Source organism: Anser cygnoides, chromosome 6, assembly GCF_040182565.1.
Source record: "Anser cygnoides isolate HZ-2024a breed goose chromosome 6, Taihu_goose_T2T_genome, whole genome shotgun sequence".
NCBI lineage: Eukaryota > Metazoa > Chordata > Aves > Anseriformes > Anatidae > Anser > Anser cygnoides.
The window spans coordinates 36,784,627-36,803,675 of NC_089878.1; the positions used below are offsets into that span (position 1 = coordinate 36,784,627).

The 19,049-nt window shown below is 33.0% G+C and overlaps 1 protein-coding gene across 11 annotated transcripts in view; it reads right to left on the reverse strand.

Annotated features, from left to right (window-relative positions):
* Positions 1–19,049, reverse strand: part of LRP1B (LDL receptor related protein 1B) — a 681,046-nt gene that overhangs the window by 113,709 nt on the left and 548,288 nt on the right. For all 11 annotated transcript variants that reach the window (XR_010832147.1, XR_007162924.2, XM_048062804.2 and 8 more), the window contains 10 exons: positions 18,902–19,030; positions 16,024–16,143; positions 14,863–14,976; positions 14,515–14,664; positions 11,462–11,584; positions 10,716–10,835; positions 8,281–8,409; positions 7,180–7,302; positions 2,673–2,813; positions 1,199–1,386 (listed from right to left, as the gene is read on the reverse strand). Coding sequence is in view for 9 of the 11 variants with exons in the window: in XM_048062804.2 (XP_047918761.2) it covers positions 1,199–1,386; positions 2,673–2,813; positions 7,180–7,302; positions 8,281–8,409; positions 10,716–10,835; positions 11,462–11,584; positions 14,515–14,664; positions 14,863–14,976; positions 16,024–16,143; positions 18,902–19,030 (1,337 nt within the window). In the remaining 2 variants the exon portion in view is untranslated. The remainder of the gene's footprint in view (positions 1–1,198; positions 1,387–2,672; positions 2,814–7,179; positions 7,303–8,280; positions 8,410–10,715; positions 10,836–11,461; positions 11,585–14,514; positions 14,665–14,862; positions 14,977–16,023; positions 16,144–18,901; positions 19,031–19,049) is intronic.

The window sequence follows — 19,049 nt, forward strand, 5'->3', positions numbered from 1 at the left end:
CAGAATATTACAAATGTCAGTAAAAATGCAGAAATGCCATACCACTTAAACTGAGATTCTCTTCTGTATTTCACAGAAGACCAAATGATGTTATTTCACATAAGTTTCAAATAAATTTACTTGTATGTAAGGATTAAAAAAAACAATAAGTGAAAGATCTTCAGAATTTTAAAACTGCAGTTTTCCTTACGTATTTAGAACTGGGCTAACTCCTCAGAACTGCAAAGAATTAATCTCTGGTAACTTAAAAGAGCTATAATCATTAGATATAAACACTATAGTCAAGAAATGAAGAGGCTTTGAAATAGGAGCATATTTTTATCAACAGACAATTGCATGTCAGGTTACTTGTATTCTCTGTTTTGTTCTCTGCAGAGACCCATCATATGGTTTCTACACAATCATGCTACTACAACTTTGCTACTACTTTGATTCATCTAGCCTAGTCTCCATGGCCTTCAGATTCATGGTTTCAAGGGTTTGACTACCTAAGGGCCTAAGCCATATTGGCCAAATTCTGTTTAGATCTCAGTGAGCCAATATTCTATTAAAAAGATGAAAAGTTTGGGTGTGTGTTAGGGATACTGCAGAGCTAAAATCATGAAAAAATGTCTCTCATAATCCACAGCTTCTACTTACAGGTTAGTGCAGTGATTAGGGTTTACACAATACACAGGAAGTTTTCTTTTCTACATATTTCAGAACGCAAGAGTAGATTCAGGTAATTCAACACAAATCACATGCAGGTAACTACAGGTTTTATTCTGAAACTAAGGCAATTGTACTTTGTTCAATTATGTTAGTACCTTTGCCTTAGGAAAAAAAATGGAGAAAACTTCTACTCCTGCTATTCACTTGTACGTTTGATTTTTTCACAAATGAAAATGAGACTATTTTCAGTGCTCTGTACACATCAGTATAATTTGCTACACACAAAGAATTGTATGCTTTTGTCAACAGGTTTAAAGTATGTTTTATACCTTTTTTTTTTTTAATATTTATATATACACGTGGCAATTATTTGCTTACTGGAAACAAAACTTTGAATCTTCTCACTACGGTAGGTAAACCACTTCAATACAAGCCACACATCACAATGTGTGTGCAACACATTGGAGTTTTATAATAATCATGCAATAGTTAAGAAACAGGTAAGAATTAAGAATTTGCATTTTCTAACACCATATCTTATATTCACCTTGTATCCAACGGGAAGATCCTGACAATCTTGAGAGCAGCCACTAACTTTCTTACTGAGGCATTCATTAATGTGGCAGCTTTTCTCATCAGAACCATCACTACAATCTTCTTTGTTATCACAAACATCACTTTGAGGAATACACTTGCCATTTTTGCACATGAAAAAAGAGCTGTTACATGACTGCTCTGGAAAAGAAAAAAGAAGACACAACTTTGTGTAGTTTATTAGTATTTGGAATTAATTTTCTGATGGATCAACTGCAATATGTGCATGTAAGATCAAACAGTTGTGTAAAAATTGAATGTTCATTTCTTATTGGTAGTATTATAATACCTTTTTACTTTTCAGTATCTGCTTTTTCACTGTTTGGAAAACTTAAAGGAACCTCCCATCTTTGAAAGACTTGGTTGAAAATGGTCAGTGTATTTAAGAGACTGACTGCCTCTCTTAAAAGATTACAAAGAACAAGTTAAAATGAAGTAATGCAAATTAGAAGCCTAATAAATATGTTAGATATCACGTATTTGATGTAATACAAATCAGCAGCACAAAAAATTACACTGATAACACTGAAGATAAACTTTTACTATCATATAGAACTAAATTTAATTAAAATAGTCTGTACTTCTTTAGGAGGACTTCTGTAATTAGACTCAAAAGTTAGATTTGGAAAAATTAAAGGGAGAAGTAAAGTTGAAATACAAGATAAGTGTAGGGAATTTTCCTCCTGTAATGAGTGACTTAGATTAGAAACAGGTCAGATCATTAAACAGGGAACGATGCTAGACATAGATACAGATTCACATATTAACATCTATATCATACAAATCCCAGGGCTTTGAAAGATTTTAGAATTCGTTTGCAGTTTTTGAGATTATCTGAAAACTCTTGTGTATGTTCATAACATTAAGATCTTCAGTAGAATTGTCAAGAGACTGGTGGCAGAAGCTCCCTATGCATTCCCTATGGTTTGAAATTTCAGCAATAACATGAGGTCTATCAAATAAATACTACTGTTTTGGGTATGACTATTTAATTTTCACACATGTTAAGATGTGACTATAATATAATGCTAATTTTATCAAGGATTGGGATTTTAGGTCTGACTTCTATAGATATAGGTAAAATGTACCTTCCTGATTTACAATGTGAGCGCACCTACAGCCTCACATCTTGGCAACAGGTCAGTTCAGTTACATTCCACATCTCCAAATCAGAATCACAATACTTAAATATCAAGCACTTATGTTGCCTTACCACAAAGCAAATGAGTGATTTCCATCAAAATCATTATAAAGGCCTACTATGCAATAAAGCCATAAGATCTAGACAGCAGAACTAGTCTTTCAAAAAGCCATAGAAAATGATATTATATGCAGACCACTCAAAAAACAGTCAGACTTGAGCAAATTTATTCATGCCAGTAAAAAATATCAGCAAACCCAATCATATCTGCTCAGTAAACACAAACCTGAACTTTTGCATTTTACGTTTATAGGTGCCTCATCAGAATGGTCTGGGCAGTCAAAATCACCATCACATTGCCACTGGGAATTTAACAGGCATCTTCCATCTGCACAAGTGAACTCTCCAGGATGACAGCGACGATATCCTAGAAATATAGTAATCAATTACTTCATACTTTGCTTAATATTTTTGACATACAATTTTGCATACACAAACCAATTTAATTAAAATTGTCTTTTGTTCTATAAACAGATGCAAAGCATTATATGCTTACACACGAATGTCTACCAACAAAGAGAAATCAAATAGTTGTTATGCAGCACAGTATAGTCATGAAACAATTCCCACCTACGCAAAACATATTTATGCAGCTCTTACATAAATACATTTTCCTTTAGAAGTAATTTAACTTTATGCTATTATTAGGAAATAGCTTTCCAACAGACATTTGAGAAATTACTATACCCACCAAGTAGTTTTTACAACATGTTTACTACTCATAAGCTTTCCCTTTGAAACATGCAGAATAGTAATCATTTTAACCATTCCAAGCATGCATTTTCTAAGACTTCCACAAAATTAAGAAAGATATATAAAGTTTATATACTTTAAAAGCTAAAATGGATTATTCACAGAAAATTGTAATATATAAGCAGATATTTTCTTCTTATAACACATCTGTTTAACCTAGAGTTTAAAAACAACAAGCCAATAGAAAAATCTGGAAGAGTCAAATTTATTTTTTCCTATTTGGTTTTGAAACATGAAAGTTTCAGATGGAAAATGACCTTCTATTTGAAAGATATTTACTTGTAAGATTCATTACACCAAACCAACTACTAATAAACTTGTGCCTGTTTTGGAAAGAAAACTGTAATTTTTCCTGTATTCTATGCATATAAATTCTGCCTCAAATTACCTGTAGTCCTTGAAAAGAATCTTGAAAGCAAATTTTGATTTATTTTAAAACTCAAGAAAAAAATACAGAGTAAAATGGTTATAGAAGAAGAATTACATAGCTATACTCATCCTGGTTATAAAGAATGATTTTGATTTTTTTTTTTAAATCCAAATTATGCAAAATCATGTTTAAAATTATTTCCTTTTGGGAAAAAAAAAAAACTCCAAAAATTTGATTCTTCCAAGAAGCAAATTTAAATTCTAGTTACTACTGAAGCTTTGATTTAAATACCCAGGCTGTGAACATCTGAAACAAGCAATGATAAGAGACAAATTATAGAAGTAGAGTTAATATTTGTCCTTCTTTTCTAATTACTACATTTCCTGCTACATAGCATAGCTTTTTTTTGATAGCAGATGGGACATGACATTTGACTGCCTGGGATGAGGTATCACTCTACATCAAGAGCTTTGAACCTTTTGTATCTTTAGTTATCATTTAGAAATGTGTTCATGTACTATTTTCAAAATGCAATATGTTACAACATCAATTACAATCATCACTTGGAATACAAAATAATTCTGAGGCCTCTGAGGTGTTGTTTTTTTTTTTTTTTCCTCTCTCTCTTTTAACATGCATCATGCTTGAAAGAAGATAGGCTGATTTGATATTTGATGCTTTTTGGTTGTCTGAAACACCTTTGACTGGGAGTTTTTATAAGCCAACAGTTTTACCTCAGATCTGTAATGTTTCACAAAGATGTCACCATCAAAAATTTCATTACAAATGTGAAGAACAAGGGCCTCTGTTCTCTTCCCAATTTAATATTGCCTCTTTTCTGGATGAACAGGATATAAATAAATTGGGAACTAAAATAAGAAAATTCTTGCTATTCCTATATTTGTCTTTTGATTAGTTACATAAAGTATTTTGTACAGATTATCCTTGAATAGGGTTCCTCTTTTCTTTTTTTTTGAAGAGCATACGAAATGCCTTACAACATCAGACAGTGGCTCATCTAGCCCAGTATTCTGTCTCCAACAGCAGCAATAGGAGATGCATTTAAGGGAGAATATATTTTGTTCTCATGCTCTCCCCAGCTTGAATTATTTTTATGTTTTTGTTTACAAGTAATTAATTATTTAGATTTCATAAACAAAACAGGATTATATAATGGAATTAAAATTTGTTTCAAATAAATTTTCAAGGGCTACAAGAATTTTTACAATCTGTTTAGATGCAAAATCTGATACAAGTTAAAACTGGTTATTCTAATTGCCCGTCCTATTTTTATATTATATCTGAATTATTCCCTAGGAAAACAAACAAATAAATAAAATATACCCTTGAATAATACAGATGAAAAATAATAGTGTTTTAAATAGAATCCTCTAACTTAGCTTTTAGAAATGTATGTCAAATGAATTTTTATCCCACTCAGTAGACAGCGGATGCTGAATAACCATATAATTTGGGGGGATATCAAGATGCAGATCTAGCAGAGCTCTAAAATCTAATAGAGCTATAGTTAGGTTACTTAGTTTGCAGTCAAATAAAAAAGTAGATATCTCAGTGAAATAGATGGTTAATTTTTACATCATAACAGCACCTTAAAAAGTCTGTTTTGGAATTTACTTCCTGCTCTCTACAAGTAGTTACCTTTCTCATAAATGAATGTATCCCTTCCCTAAAACTACATTATGAGTTTACCACACTGTTTTATCCTAGTCACACGCTACCGTGTGTAGTTGATTACTACCTAACAGAAAATCGCACTGAAGCACTGCAACATGTAACAGATGTTGCTGTAGATTTCAGTTTACTCAGTAGAAATTAAGTGGAGCATGTTCCTGAAGGCAGGTCTATATTACAATTAGTTCAGTAGTCTGTACACTCCTTCTTCTGTTGCTATTTCCTCCTTCTGCCCCTCTCCAAAAGTCTGTCAAAATACTTCTATTTATTTGTTAGTATTTTAAGGGACCATGCATGTAGATGATGCTATAGAAAATATAGAAATATATATATATAATAGAAATATATGAGCAAAAAATTGTAATCATTTAGAAAAAAATGCACTTATTTCTGAAGTTTTTGAGAAACTGTTCAGTTCTAAATGTTTATTAAAGAACTGAAGACTGCTTCCAAGTAAAATCTGATCAGAAAAGCACTCCTCCTACTCCCCTGACTCCTCAGCTTGTTCATGTAGTGCTAAATAAAGGAACAAACCCCTAATGAGTCACTTCCTATAAAGGGTTCTGGCATACAGAAACTATAGTTTATGCTTTCACTATTGTGTGGGTACACTCTCAAAGACTCCTTTTGGCAAAATGATCTAGATAGCAACAGCTGTTAAGATACCAATGTCAGTATAAAGTGTGCACTTCAATCACCCAAAACAGTCAGTACAGGTGCAATGGGGTGTGCATCTGACCTCACAGAAAGCTACAGTCCTCGATGGATTAGTGTGCTGTAGAGAGCAGCAGGAGTGCAGTCAGGTAGAGCTCCCACATCCCCAGGAGATGTGCTGCAGGGCTACCTGGGAGCCCAGAGGGCACATATGCTTGCAATGCCATGTGCCAGGGTGGGAGGGAAGGTGCATTTAACTTCTGTGTGTATGTGTGTGTGTCCATGGGTGTGTGTATTCAGAACTCTGGGGGATTAGTTACAGGAGGGCATTTAAAAATGAGTAAGGTATATTAACATTTTACAGGTGTACTCTGATTTATCCATTGTGTTGTTGTTATTTATACCAAATGTATAGTTCACTGATATCCACTTAATTGTATGTCATTAATAAATCAATAACCTGCTTTGATCCTGGTTTGGTTTAACTACATGAAGTAAGCAGTTTTTCATTACAACAACTTATTGTCATCAACTGCTCCTTTCAAAACACCACGTAGTTTACTTAAGTGAAAAGGAAAAATAAAGTCTGATAGGAAGTCTGCATGTTTGATCTGCTTTTTTCTAGGGTAGCTAACTACACTGGCAACCACACCAGTGGCATGGCGCAGTAAGGATGCAGCAGTAGAATGAAATAACTGGTAATGAGAACCTAATATCCACAGTAGAGGCATTTCAGGATTTCACTTCACACTAGCTCTCCTCTGTTCCTGTGGACTTCCTGTCCATTTCTGTCTGAAGTATACCTACTATCTGGCTCAGTTTCAAAGGATTTTGTTTGTTTGTTTCCCCCTATCATTTTGTTTGCTTCAGCAGTGCTGCATGTGTGCCAAAACACCATATGTGGGGGTGCCTGGGAGATTCACTTCAAAAGTGCACTCCTGATCTGACCTACATAATGTAGATGCAGCAGGAATCACTGCTTCATCTCAAAGAACCAGGAGTTATAGATTGCATGTTTTAAAATTATTTTAAATCTCATTAGCAAGTAACTGTAAGTCACAACCATAGGAAATAATTTGTCCTTGCAGCTCCGGCTCCAAGTTAATACCACTAGTTAATGTTAAAACAATTATAAAAAATGAAGAGTTTTTTTTTTTTTATTTTATTTTTTTCCAATAGTGACTTTAAAGAAGCAGACCTTGCAGGAGACCCTGTAGTTAACAGTCTGAAATTTTTCTGTTTATTCAACTTTTATTGTACTTGCCACATTCCAGTGATTCATCTGATCCATCTCCACAGTCATCATCATGGTCACATACAAACTGTTTGGGAATGCAGATGTTGTTATGGCACATGAAAGCATTCTCATCACAAGTGTTATTAGGAGCTAAAGAAAATACAGTACATAAAAAAAAATGAAATTGAGAACAGTAAGGTATATAGCCATTTTCTTACAGAAAAATGACATAAGAAGTAGCTATTGTCAGTGTATTCACTGTAAATAACTTTAGCTTTTAGGATCATCACACAATTAAATGGCAGAAAAAGCTGCTCATAACCACTAAGATACCTAAAGGATAGCTAAAATCTCACATAATCCAAGACAAAAAGGTTTCAGAAGTTGATGCTGTCTACAGCTAACTTAAGGTTTGCCTCTGAGAAAAATAAAGTTAGTAAAGTACAGGTTTCTTTCTTATGTTACTCTGCTCCTTAACAAAAGCTCTTTAAAATCCATAAATACCCCAAGTCCAGCTCATCTTAGAAATAATATATCATAAAATATGCATAAAGGAGGCTGTAGCGAGGTGGGGGTTGGTCTATTCTCCCACGTGCCTGGTGACAAGACGAGAGGGAATGGGCTAAAGTTGCACCAGGGGAGGTTTAGGTTGGCTATTAGGAAGAACTTCTTTACTGAAAGGGTTGTTAGGCATTGGAATAGGCTGCCCAGGGAGGTGGTTGAGTCACCATCCCTGGAGGTCTTTAAAAGACATTTAGATGTTGAGCTTAGTGATATGGTTTAGTGGAGGACTTGTTAGTGTTAGGTCAGAGGTTGGACTAGGTGATCTTGGAGGTCTCTTCCAACCTAGATGATTCTGTGATTCTGTGATTCAGTGCAGAGACATTTTTTCTGTATTTTTAATCTACACCATTGTTATATACGTAAGACAAAACCTCTAGTGAAAGTACTACTGTAATTCTGACACATTCAATACAAATGTATTTCAGAGGACTGTAAGCAATACTTTAAAGAGCAGGACACGCCAACATCTGACCAATTAGCCAGAAGAAATTCTGAGCATCTGGGCATTATAAAGGCAAAAGTATCAAGAAAAGAAATACTATGCATTTTAACATGCAAACATACCACAGCCTGCTGTAGAAAGTTCATCACTTCCATTAGGACAGTCTCTTTCTCCATCACAGAGCCAGTGTTGAGGAACACACGCATGGGAGCCTAGGCAACTGAACGTCTCCACAGCACAGGTAACTGAACCTGAAAAGATGCTATGTGTGAGTGTTCAACATGGTCTAACTGCTGTTTGCTTTGTTTTGTTGTTGTTGTTGTTGGTGGTTTTGATTGTTGTTGTTTTAAACATAAATGGTAATGACTGGGGAAGCTAAAAGAAAATTTGGTTTGTACAGTATGATAAACATACAGGCCAAAACTGTATTTTACAGTAAAATTTTGACAATCTATTCTCTCTTCCGTTCTTTCCATTTACTCTTTCTTAATTCACTTCAAAGAAATTTAATTTACCGTACTTCATGAAACCTGTCCAACAGAATAACTTTACTGACCAATTTTGGGCTTTATGTTTGACATCATGCTTTGGACTGTCTGAACAAAGGAACTCATTTTATTATCCTCATAATCCTAACTTCACTATACTCTATGCCAGGAGGCTGCAGATATCCAGATCTTTCACGAGACAGCCCCATATGTCTAGAAAAGAGCAATACGCACTACATATAATAGTAGCGGAAGTAAGAAAATCTTCCACAGTTCCAATGCAAGGAATTCAACATACTGTTTGACTAAATCTGATATTATTATTATTATTATTATTATTATTCAGGTTTTTCTCTATACAAAATATTATATCCTAGGATTTATTTTACTATTTTGAGGTAAACATTTGTTCAATCCATCAATTAATCTTCTTAGATAAGCTAAATATACTTTATTAACAGAGTATTTTCTAGTCATTTTAATTAGAAATTAACAAAATAGTAAAACAAATTCAAAGTCTTCGTTTTTTTTTTTTGGTACTACTTACGCAAGTGAAAGAAAGCTTTTGTTTATTTATACTCATTTGACATTTTTGGATGCTTCTGAAATTAAACTTCAGGCTAAATAAATAATGATTTTGTAAGATTCAAAAACACAAAGTCATCTTGATCTCTCTTTTCTTTTTACAATTTAGAATGGTCCCCTGTTCCTATGAAGAAATACAGCCTTAACTCCCACTTGGTTACTGTTGTGGATTTTTTCCTTTTCAGGACAGGGCTTAGAATTTTGTGGGTGGGCTTTCCTCTAATAGATCTACAATGTATTGTCAAGATACCAAAAGAAGTAATCCTGAATATCCTTCAAAGAAAAAAGTAACAAAAATCACTGGGTTGTAGTGACATTTGGTAATTTGCTGGCCTTTGTCTTCTTTCCTCCTCCCCCTTTCTATTTCCTGCTCTGTGTTTCCTATTAAGGTTCAGGCCTTGATGTTTCTTAAGGTTTCACATTGTTAAATAGTAGTCCCAGATGCCTGTCTTCTCATTTCACACCTGCTCCCCTGATCCTGTTCCTAGGGGGATGAGAGACAGACAGAAATCTTCCTCTTAAAAAGACACTGCCTCCAACTCTCCAGTCTTCACGCTGACCTGAATACCATGAAAAAATGTACTGTAGATGGAGGTCAACTTGAAGTTAATGTAAAAACTCATTATAACAGTATATTTTCTATCTTCATCCTTTTCATTGGTTAGCATTTCTACATACGTGTTGATTAAGAAATTATTTTAACAAATCACAACTCTGAAAACGAGCTGAAGAAATTTATCTACTTAATGTAATGCTTTCAGTAAAATAATCATAAATAACGATATTTTTATTGTTATCACACATGAAATATATAGCAAAATACTCTTTGCTGAACATACTTTAAATAAGAAGATTAAAAAATATTTAGAAGTTAATTTTTTTAAAGAAAAATCATAAAATACAACAGACAAAGATGGAACCAATTTATAAAATATCATGAAATTGTATCAACAGTGTAATGACAGCATAACTTGACACAAGTGATTTTCCTTCTAAAAGAATTCACTAAATTTTCCACTCAACTGAGTCTCAGATAAAAGTAAAAATTTCCTGTAAAATTAAAGTATTTAGGGATTTGAGAGGATGCAATCATGTTTATGCAATCATGTTTACAACTGTATATACAAAAATTTAAAGGGAATAGCAGAAAGAGTTGTGAAAACAAACAAACAAGCAGACTTTTAGAGTCTTAAGGCACCTACCTACCACTGAAATATAAAACTGAAATAACGATACAGGTATTTTACCTCAGGGATGGGAATTAGAGAGAAGTTTGGTTTTGCCCATGGTGGCATGCCCCTCACGTCCTCACTGACAGACTACACACAAATCATATAGTCCCCACAAAAAGGAATTTAGCAAGGCTGTTGGCAGGGGAGAAGATATCCTCTATCCTTTAAGGACACGTTCCCTTTCCACTACCTTCATGGATCACTTAGTATGTATGATCTGACATGATACAGAGCTAAAATTATTCTACTTACCACAAATAGCATCACTCTCATCTAAACCATCTCCACAATCATCCTCACCATCACAAGTCCATTGTTTAGAGATGCACTTGTTTGCAGAACAAGCAAACTGATTCCATGAACAGGACGTATCTAGGAATGACACCAACCACTTCATTTGTTAGGTTCAAAACAGCACTGTGATTCCAGCAGTTTAGCCAATGAATGGATCCTCAGCACTGCTCCTTTCTGTCCTCCCAACTGTACTGTATTAATACACTCAAATACAGTATAATCCTAATCTCTGTATTCCAGATGTTATCAGTTTATCTAAGAGTTTGCATTCGCCAATACATTTTTTAAAAGGAGCAATTAATTAAATAATGATAAAACATTCAGAATGATTACATTCTAATATTTGAAAACATTTTGCTAGTGGGAAAAGGACAACCTTTAAAAGCATAAAGCTGATTTGTGTATTTTCACATGGATGTTTTAACTATACTGAACTGCTTTATTTTGGTAATAGGACAGAGATGGCACAGTCCACATTTTCCAACTTTATCCTCCTCTTGGTACTGCAGTTTTTAAATGAATTTTAAATATTTCATGTTTTTTTCTCTCTTTCAAGAAAAATAAGGATTTTAATCTGAAAATGAAGTATTAGGGACTTTTTTTATATAGCTTTATATTCAATCTCAGAGACAAACTTGCATACTTCTTTTTGTTTTTAAAGTGTGTCAGTGGTTACAGAAATAAAAATAAGATAAAATGCTCACCACAGTGCAATTCATCTACTCCATCCTCACAGTCTTTCTGCCCATCACAAAGCCAGGTGTTCAGAATACATCTTCCACTAGGACAACCAAAATAATTTTCTTCACATGTGGGTTTGTTTTGAACTGTGATAAAATAAAGAATGTAATGTAAAATGGTCTCTACTAGTATGAATAGGAGCCTAATACATTTCTGCTAAATTTCTGAATACTGATGGACAACAAAGTGATCATGTTTAAAAATGTAAAAAAAAAAAAAAAAAAAGTTATATTATTGTTATATTATTTAACTGATAACTAAGTACTTTAGGGAGCTGAAATACTTTGGAGAAAAAAGAGAGCACAGCTTCAATTTAAATTAAAGGGACCTACAGATGAAAGTATTAAGTATTTCCGTTAACAGATTTTTAGGTCAGGTATATCAACACTGCTTGTTTTTTTACACCAGCTGAAGAAATTGTCCTTCTGTTCCATCTGCCAGTACCTACAAGATAACTTAACTGGGGCAGTATTCTTCTCACTGGGATAAGCTATAAGCTTGACACATGCTCTGTTACCATTGAATTACAGTACTGACATAGGAGCCTGAGATTTAGATTTTGTCACAAATGGAAAAGTTGTTCTTCCATGCTTTATTTCTTTGTATATGGTGGAAGTCATTTGAGATTTATTTGAATGAATACTCAGAAAACAGACATGGGGAATGAAAACGTACCATATATTTAGTTTCAAGACACAAATAGCAGTATTATTCTAATGAGCAGCACATATTTTCAAAATCTCAAGTAAATTTGTTGCCTGTGAAAACCCAGGCAATATGTACTCATTCTGAAGCTCTCTGCAAAGGGTTCTATTACTCCTTTAATGTATCAGGGCTATCTAAAGTTGTTTTGATTTTTTTCCCCTCTTTTTCTCTCTCTTTAAGGAAAAAAAAAAAAGTTATGATATTTATGGCTTCTGCAGTTGTATGAATATAAAAAAGGATAAAGAAATAAATAGGATGTTTATGATGGCTGGGTAGAAATTAAAGACTGTCCAAGTATAACCACCCCTAAATGAATATTTTGCCTTAATTTTCTGTAAGAACAATGACACTGAAAAAAGTTAAGATTGTTAATGAGAATTATCATATTCATAACAGAAACAACACTCAGAAACTTAATGTGCCAGAGTCAGTCAGTTCTGAATGAAATGGCAAAGGAAATCACAAGCAGGTTGAATTGGAATGGTGCTGCTTTCTAATAAAGGGAGGAATGATCCAGGCAATTAGTCACACATTAAAACGATGGAACTTTTGGCACACATTTGGAAAGACAGGATAAAGTAACACAAATAAATGGACAATGCAATAAAATGCAATATTAGTTTACTTATGCAACATTAATTTACTAAAGCTATAGCATACTACCATTAAAATCTTCTTTGGTATGGAAAAAAACGTACAAACAAAGGAAATACAGTAATTCTAAACTATTTTGAGCTCAAATACATGTAATACTAAAGAATGACTGGATAATCTGCAGAATTATGGAGATTAGAATGAAAACTATAATTTAATATGCATTTGGCTATAGGGAAGATGAATGTTCTTAATAGCGGGTTTAACTGATGTTAGTGCTGAAGTTCTAGGTATCCTCTGGATCCTTGTAATGTTTTCATCAATAAAGTTGGCACAAAGTAAATGAGAATTCTAATAGGTTTTAATGATGCAATGGGATTATCACTAAGAAAAACAGAATACTAAATGGAAAAAATCAGATGATGTTAATTACTCAACTAGAAAAAAATAGATGATATTTAACAATGTAAAATTCCAAGTTTTATTTGTACTAATTAATAACATTAATTATTAGAAAAAAGAGAGATACTGGTTGTAAGGAGATGATTACAAGTTAACTAGAGCAAGTCAACTATGAAAACAAAGAAACAAAATTTCTTGTGGGATCTTTCTCTCCAGTGCTACTGCATAGGTTCCAAGAGTAAATCTGTTTCAACACTAATAATTTACGTTATCTTTTAATTTCATTAACACTATGGTCATTCTGATAAAAATTGCTAAACAAAACATCATGAAAGTGCAGGCTTTCCCTCAAATTTATATTATATACGCATATATCTTGAAAAAAGTATATTTCTAACATGTTAGTATTCTGATCTCATGAAAAATTCAGTCGCAAAGTTGGAATAATAAGACTCTTTAAACTGTCAAATACATTTGCTTCTTGTTTCTTTCATGTAAGATACTCTTCTCAGTCATTATTTTTATTATTGGCTGTTTGCTCATACCTATTGTAATAATATTTCATGAGTCATCTTTCAAAACTCTAGCATTATGAATTTATTTAATTTTTTCTATATGTCATAAGGGTGTACTGTTTTTTCCACAGGAAAGTAGAAAGAGAGAAAACCAAGACCCATAGGTTTGTATGTAAAGTAACACAATTTCCAGCAGTAAATACCTCTTCCTTTTCTGGAAGCCTACTACCTCAGCCTGGGGACAGGGACTAAGGTGTACCACAATCTCTTTGTACTGGCTCAAGAGCGGAAAAATCACCGAAGCAATAGCCCTGGATTCTACCCTGTCAGCCTACACCAAGTACCTCAACAAAATAAAAGAGAAATTGAAAAAAAAAAAAAAAAACAAAAAACAATTCAACAAGGAAAGAAATACAATCCACTAAAACAGTAGTTAATAAAAGTTCCTGAGCATTTGTGCCGAAGCTTGATAAGCTTGATATTTTAATGACTGATGTTTTACTTAGATAAAAATGAATAATGACAGACCTAACCTGGATGAAACACGAAGCTAGATATTACACTTGTCTTCAGAGAAATGCATTAATTTGTAATAACTTGCATTATCTAATGAAACGTAAAATAAAAACTGCAGAGAAAAATTTAATTAACATATTTATCTCTACATTAAATATTAAGTATTGACTGAGTAAACATTTTGCAACATATTTTAAAATAATATCATAATATATTTTTTCCAGAAATTTGTGTATACACACACACACACACACATATATATATATATTCTTTTTGACAGTTACCTGGGCATTTTAGTTCATCTGTGTAATCTCCACAGTCATTAGATCCATCACATATCCATTCCGGCAGTATACAAAGTGAAGTAGAATTACAGCTAATAAATCCCGTAGATTTTATTCCAAGTTTATAGAAATAGGCACAGTTTGTATTTTCTGGAAAGAGACAATAAATTACTGTATCATACCTAATACAGACTGAAAGCCTTATTGTTTGCTTTTTATGTTTAGCTTGAATTTGCACAGACCATGCAGCTGTTGGCATCTAAGTAATGACTATGAATTATCCACTATATAACAAGGAATAATCATGGAACAGATGCTAAGATGAAGCACAGACAAACACAAACTTACCACAGTTCTTTTCATCTGAAGCATCTGCACAATCAATGATCTGGTTGCACTGTGATGATTTTCCAATGCAAATCCCATCTGCACAACGGAACTCTGTTGAAGCACATGTTGAATCTATAACGTATGGTTAAAAAAGATATAAATTCATGTACTAAACAGACAGTTCAGATGCATATTATACTTTTTATCCTTAAAGCTTCTACCTTTTAGGATGGGGCCTTCAGAACTCACTGTACCTTCCAAAGCTAAAACTTCAGTAGAAATTAGTAGGCCTAATAAACTCAAAAGCATAGGTTTCTAATTTTTAAATTTCTTTATTGAGCCTAAACATCTCTCTTTAGATAATCCAACTCAATTTGAGATAATCATGTGAGAAGGAAACAAGCACTTCCAGCACCATTTATGAATCTCTTAAATTTTTTATTTAACACCACATAGGGGTTCTTGCCTGTATGCTTTTCTCTCTACTCATATTCAGCTGTGAGATTAAAAACCACGTAGTACTTTCAGAAAAATCCTAGCCACTAGAGTTACATGATTTTTAGATATACATTGCATAATTTCTCCTCCAAACTTTCTGAATTTTAACGAAGGATTTGTGTTGTCTGCTAGATAATTTTTATTCATTGACTGAAGCACAATATAAATATTCATGTTTTAAGATATAAAAAGAAAAACAATTTCAATATAAAAAGAAAATCAATTCTGATAAGTTTTACAAAGGACATAGACATTGTCATGCATCTGAGAAGCAAAGAAACAGAACATTGGCTACTTCAAAGAAGAAACAGTGCAGCAGATGCAGAGAAGAAATAACATAGCATATTTTTCATCCTTTCCATCTGTGGCACATGTACTACCTCATGTATCACTTCATGGAAGAAGCTGCAATAGTATTTTTGGAGTTTTCCTTAGCCCAAAAAACCTCTCCTTGTAGAGGACAGTAGGTGTAAAACCAAACTCAGTCTTGATAATCAGTCCCAAAATATGATCTCTTAAACATACCAGTGTGCACCTGCTCTTGTTTTTGAATTATAAAGAAAAAATCCAAACCCCTGTAATTCCAGTAAAATTATCTGCATTTTCTAATTACTTCTGTTTACATATTAAGTATTTACAGAGTAAAATTCTGAAACCACCTTGGAAGTAACTGCCATTTACCTTTACAGTCAAATTCATCAGAGTTGTCACCACAGTCATTTGCACCATCACACACTTTGTTACTTGAAATACAACGGCGATTAGAACATGGTTTGAAACCCTTTCGACAGCCTCTATTTTCTAGAAAAGGAGCACATAATTTTATTTAGACATTTGATACATTAACAGAAATAGCCTTACATTAAAAACAAACACACATACTCCAGAAAGACATTTTAAGTGAAAATGCATTTGAAGCTACAGAAAAAAACTTCTGAAATTGTTTTTGTCCAACACAACAACTTGGACTGATAAGCCCATGAAGAATGATAAAGATTAATACATGAAAGCATGATGAGAAAGAACAGAAGAATGGCAAATAAAAGAATGAAAAAAAGGAAGTCTAACTACAAATTTTCATTATCTTGTGATGCTAGGAAAAAGAAATGTTATAAATTCTGATCAAACAGCATGAAAAATCTAGATTGCTAAAGTAAAACAAATCTGCCCTAAGCCAAATTCAACAATACTACGGAGATTAAAATAATAAAAAATATTAGCATAAAAGTTTCATACCTGACAGACATCTGTTCATCTACAGGATTAAGTATGCCTTAATTTTTGAATACTAATACTATAAGTATTGGTATTGCTCAAGTAAGTACACTATTGAAGAATGTATTAGTTTTGAGTATTCAAACATATCTAACATGTAAAGTATTTCCTGAAGCCCTAAGCATTGTAGAATTAAAGCCGCAATAATAAACAAAGTTCATAATGTTCTTTGGACTAGTTAATCAGTAATGAATCCAGCATCCTGTACTTCATCAGATTCAGGAAGCAACATACTCTGCATGACCTAGTGCATGACAGAATTACATCTCTTTTTCTAATATGTAGCAAAAAGTTCTGTATGGTTGATTTAAATCAGGCAAACGTTACACAAGAATATTGCAAACTAATATAATGTCCATCACAAAAATATGTGGCAAATTCATATAAATACAAATTGTTGGATCTTGCATTTATATTTTTTCAGTATCAAAGAAAAAGTATAAAGTAGTTTTAGCAGCTCTGTAAACCTGAAACTGACTTCTGATACATAAGACAACTACTCTGGAACAACAAGAAACAGTATTTTGAGATTCTTCACCAGCTGTAGCTTTCTTTCTAATTTGTTCCCATATGACTTTCTCTCTATTCCTTCAACCTACTCTCCTCTCCTAAAAAAGTACAGGAAACTATGAAAACTTAATCTTTCTGCTATGGACTGTGAATGAAATCAATGACTAAAGCTAACAGTAGAGCCACGTATGTTTAATCAATATAAAAACATACATGGCTGTGGTTTTTGTTTGTTTGCACCATGTTTTGTGCTGTAGAAAATAATTTATCTTTATGTCTAAGGAATAGACACAAAAACAAATATGTTAACACACTACTTAGTAAGACAACCTAAGAAGGAATTCATGGATATAAGTCATTTACCCTTCAGGTGATTTGAAGCAGTCACCTGTAATTCAAGGGCTTCTGCCCACCAGGTAACTAGCATTGTTTTGTATATTCTGGATTCTCATTTCCTTGTCTGATGTGTTTCATTTTTTTCAAATTCAAACAAACAAACTTCCTTAGTTATTTAAAAGTAGATGATCTGCTGGAATGTTAATATTAGATCGACATGAAATGATTAGAGCAATTATCACCTATCAATCTGGAAGGTAACAGGATGCTAAGTGAAGATGAAAGAAGAAGACAGCATCATTTCCAAACTGTACTCAGATGGTTGGTGTTAATTTTTTCAAATGTGGAAAAATAAATAAATAAATATATAAATAAATAAATAAAAGCTATTCTGTTTCTTTTATCCAGTATCAAACTTGGCTATTAAAATGACAGAAGTGAAATCTGGGAATGACAGAGGTGAACTCTGGTAGTTAAAGTGGACATTTTCAACTGTGGAGGAGGCAGGTATAAACCTACTGGTTTTGAAATCACATGAAATTGTTCATAGGGGAAACAAAAGAGATATCAAGGCTGTGATACGGAACAAAGTACAGACCAAGAAATGGCACACAGGTATCAAGGAGTTTTCACCTAATATGCAGGACACAGGGATTCAGTAAAGTGACTTAGTGAGGTAGGAAAATTATCTGAATTGCAGTGATTCAGAAGCTGTAGCAGGCAAATTCATAATTCAGTTGGACACACACACACACACAAATAAATAGAAGTGATTCAGTTTATTATTATTAGGACAAAAAACATAAGGGCAGGATAGAACCATTTGGGTGAAATATGAAGGTAAAAAGTAGATGGCCCTGTATCTAATTTGTTGCAAGATGCAGACTGATTGGTGTGAAGAATAATGTTAAGATATAATATTAAGATATTATATCTTAAGAAAGATATTAACTTAAACAGAAATTTCTGTGGAAAGATTTATATTACACAGCCATTCTTGTATTTTATACTTCTATTTTAGTGCTTTCAATGCACAGAGAAAATATTACTAAACACGGGAACAGAAATATAGATTGTTAAACTAAAGCTGAAAATACCGTTGTTTTTGTTGTTTCTAAGCTGTTTCCAAGCTGTGTTTTTCCTAATTTTTGTTTTAGAGACAGAAATATAAGAGCATTTGAGATGCTTTGTATTAAATATAAGACAGCTAATACATAAAGTTTGCAAGGAAATACCTTAAAGTATAATTAATTTTGTCCATATAATGTCAGGGTTTTTTTTTGCTGATTTTTTTTTTTAATCAGTAATTTGGCATTTCCTTCTTGTAGTGCATTTTAGTGAGTATGCAAGTAGATATAAGCAAGTAGAAAGTCAGAGAAACCAGCATAAAATTGTATAACCGAAATAACATAAAGTCAAAAAAACTGGAAATACTCACCACAGTAAAAATGTTTCTCATCAGACTTGTCTTTACAATGAGCAATGCCATCACAAGTCAGTTGATAATCAATGCATTCACCATTTCCACATTCAAACTCAGAATACATGTTGCAAGTAGAATTTTTAGCTAAAAATAAATCAACACA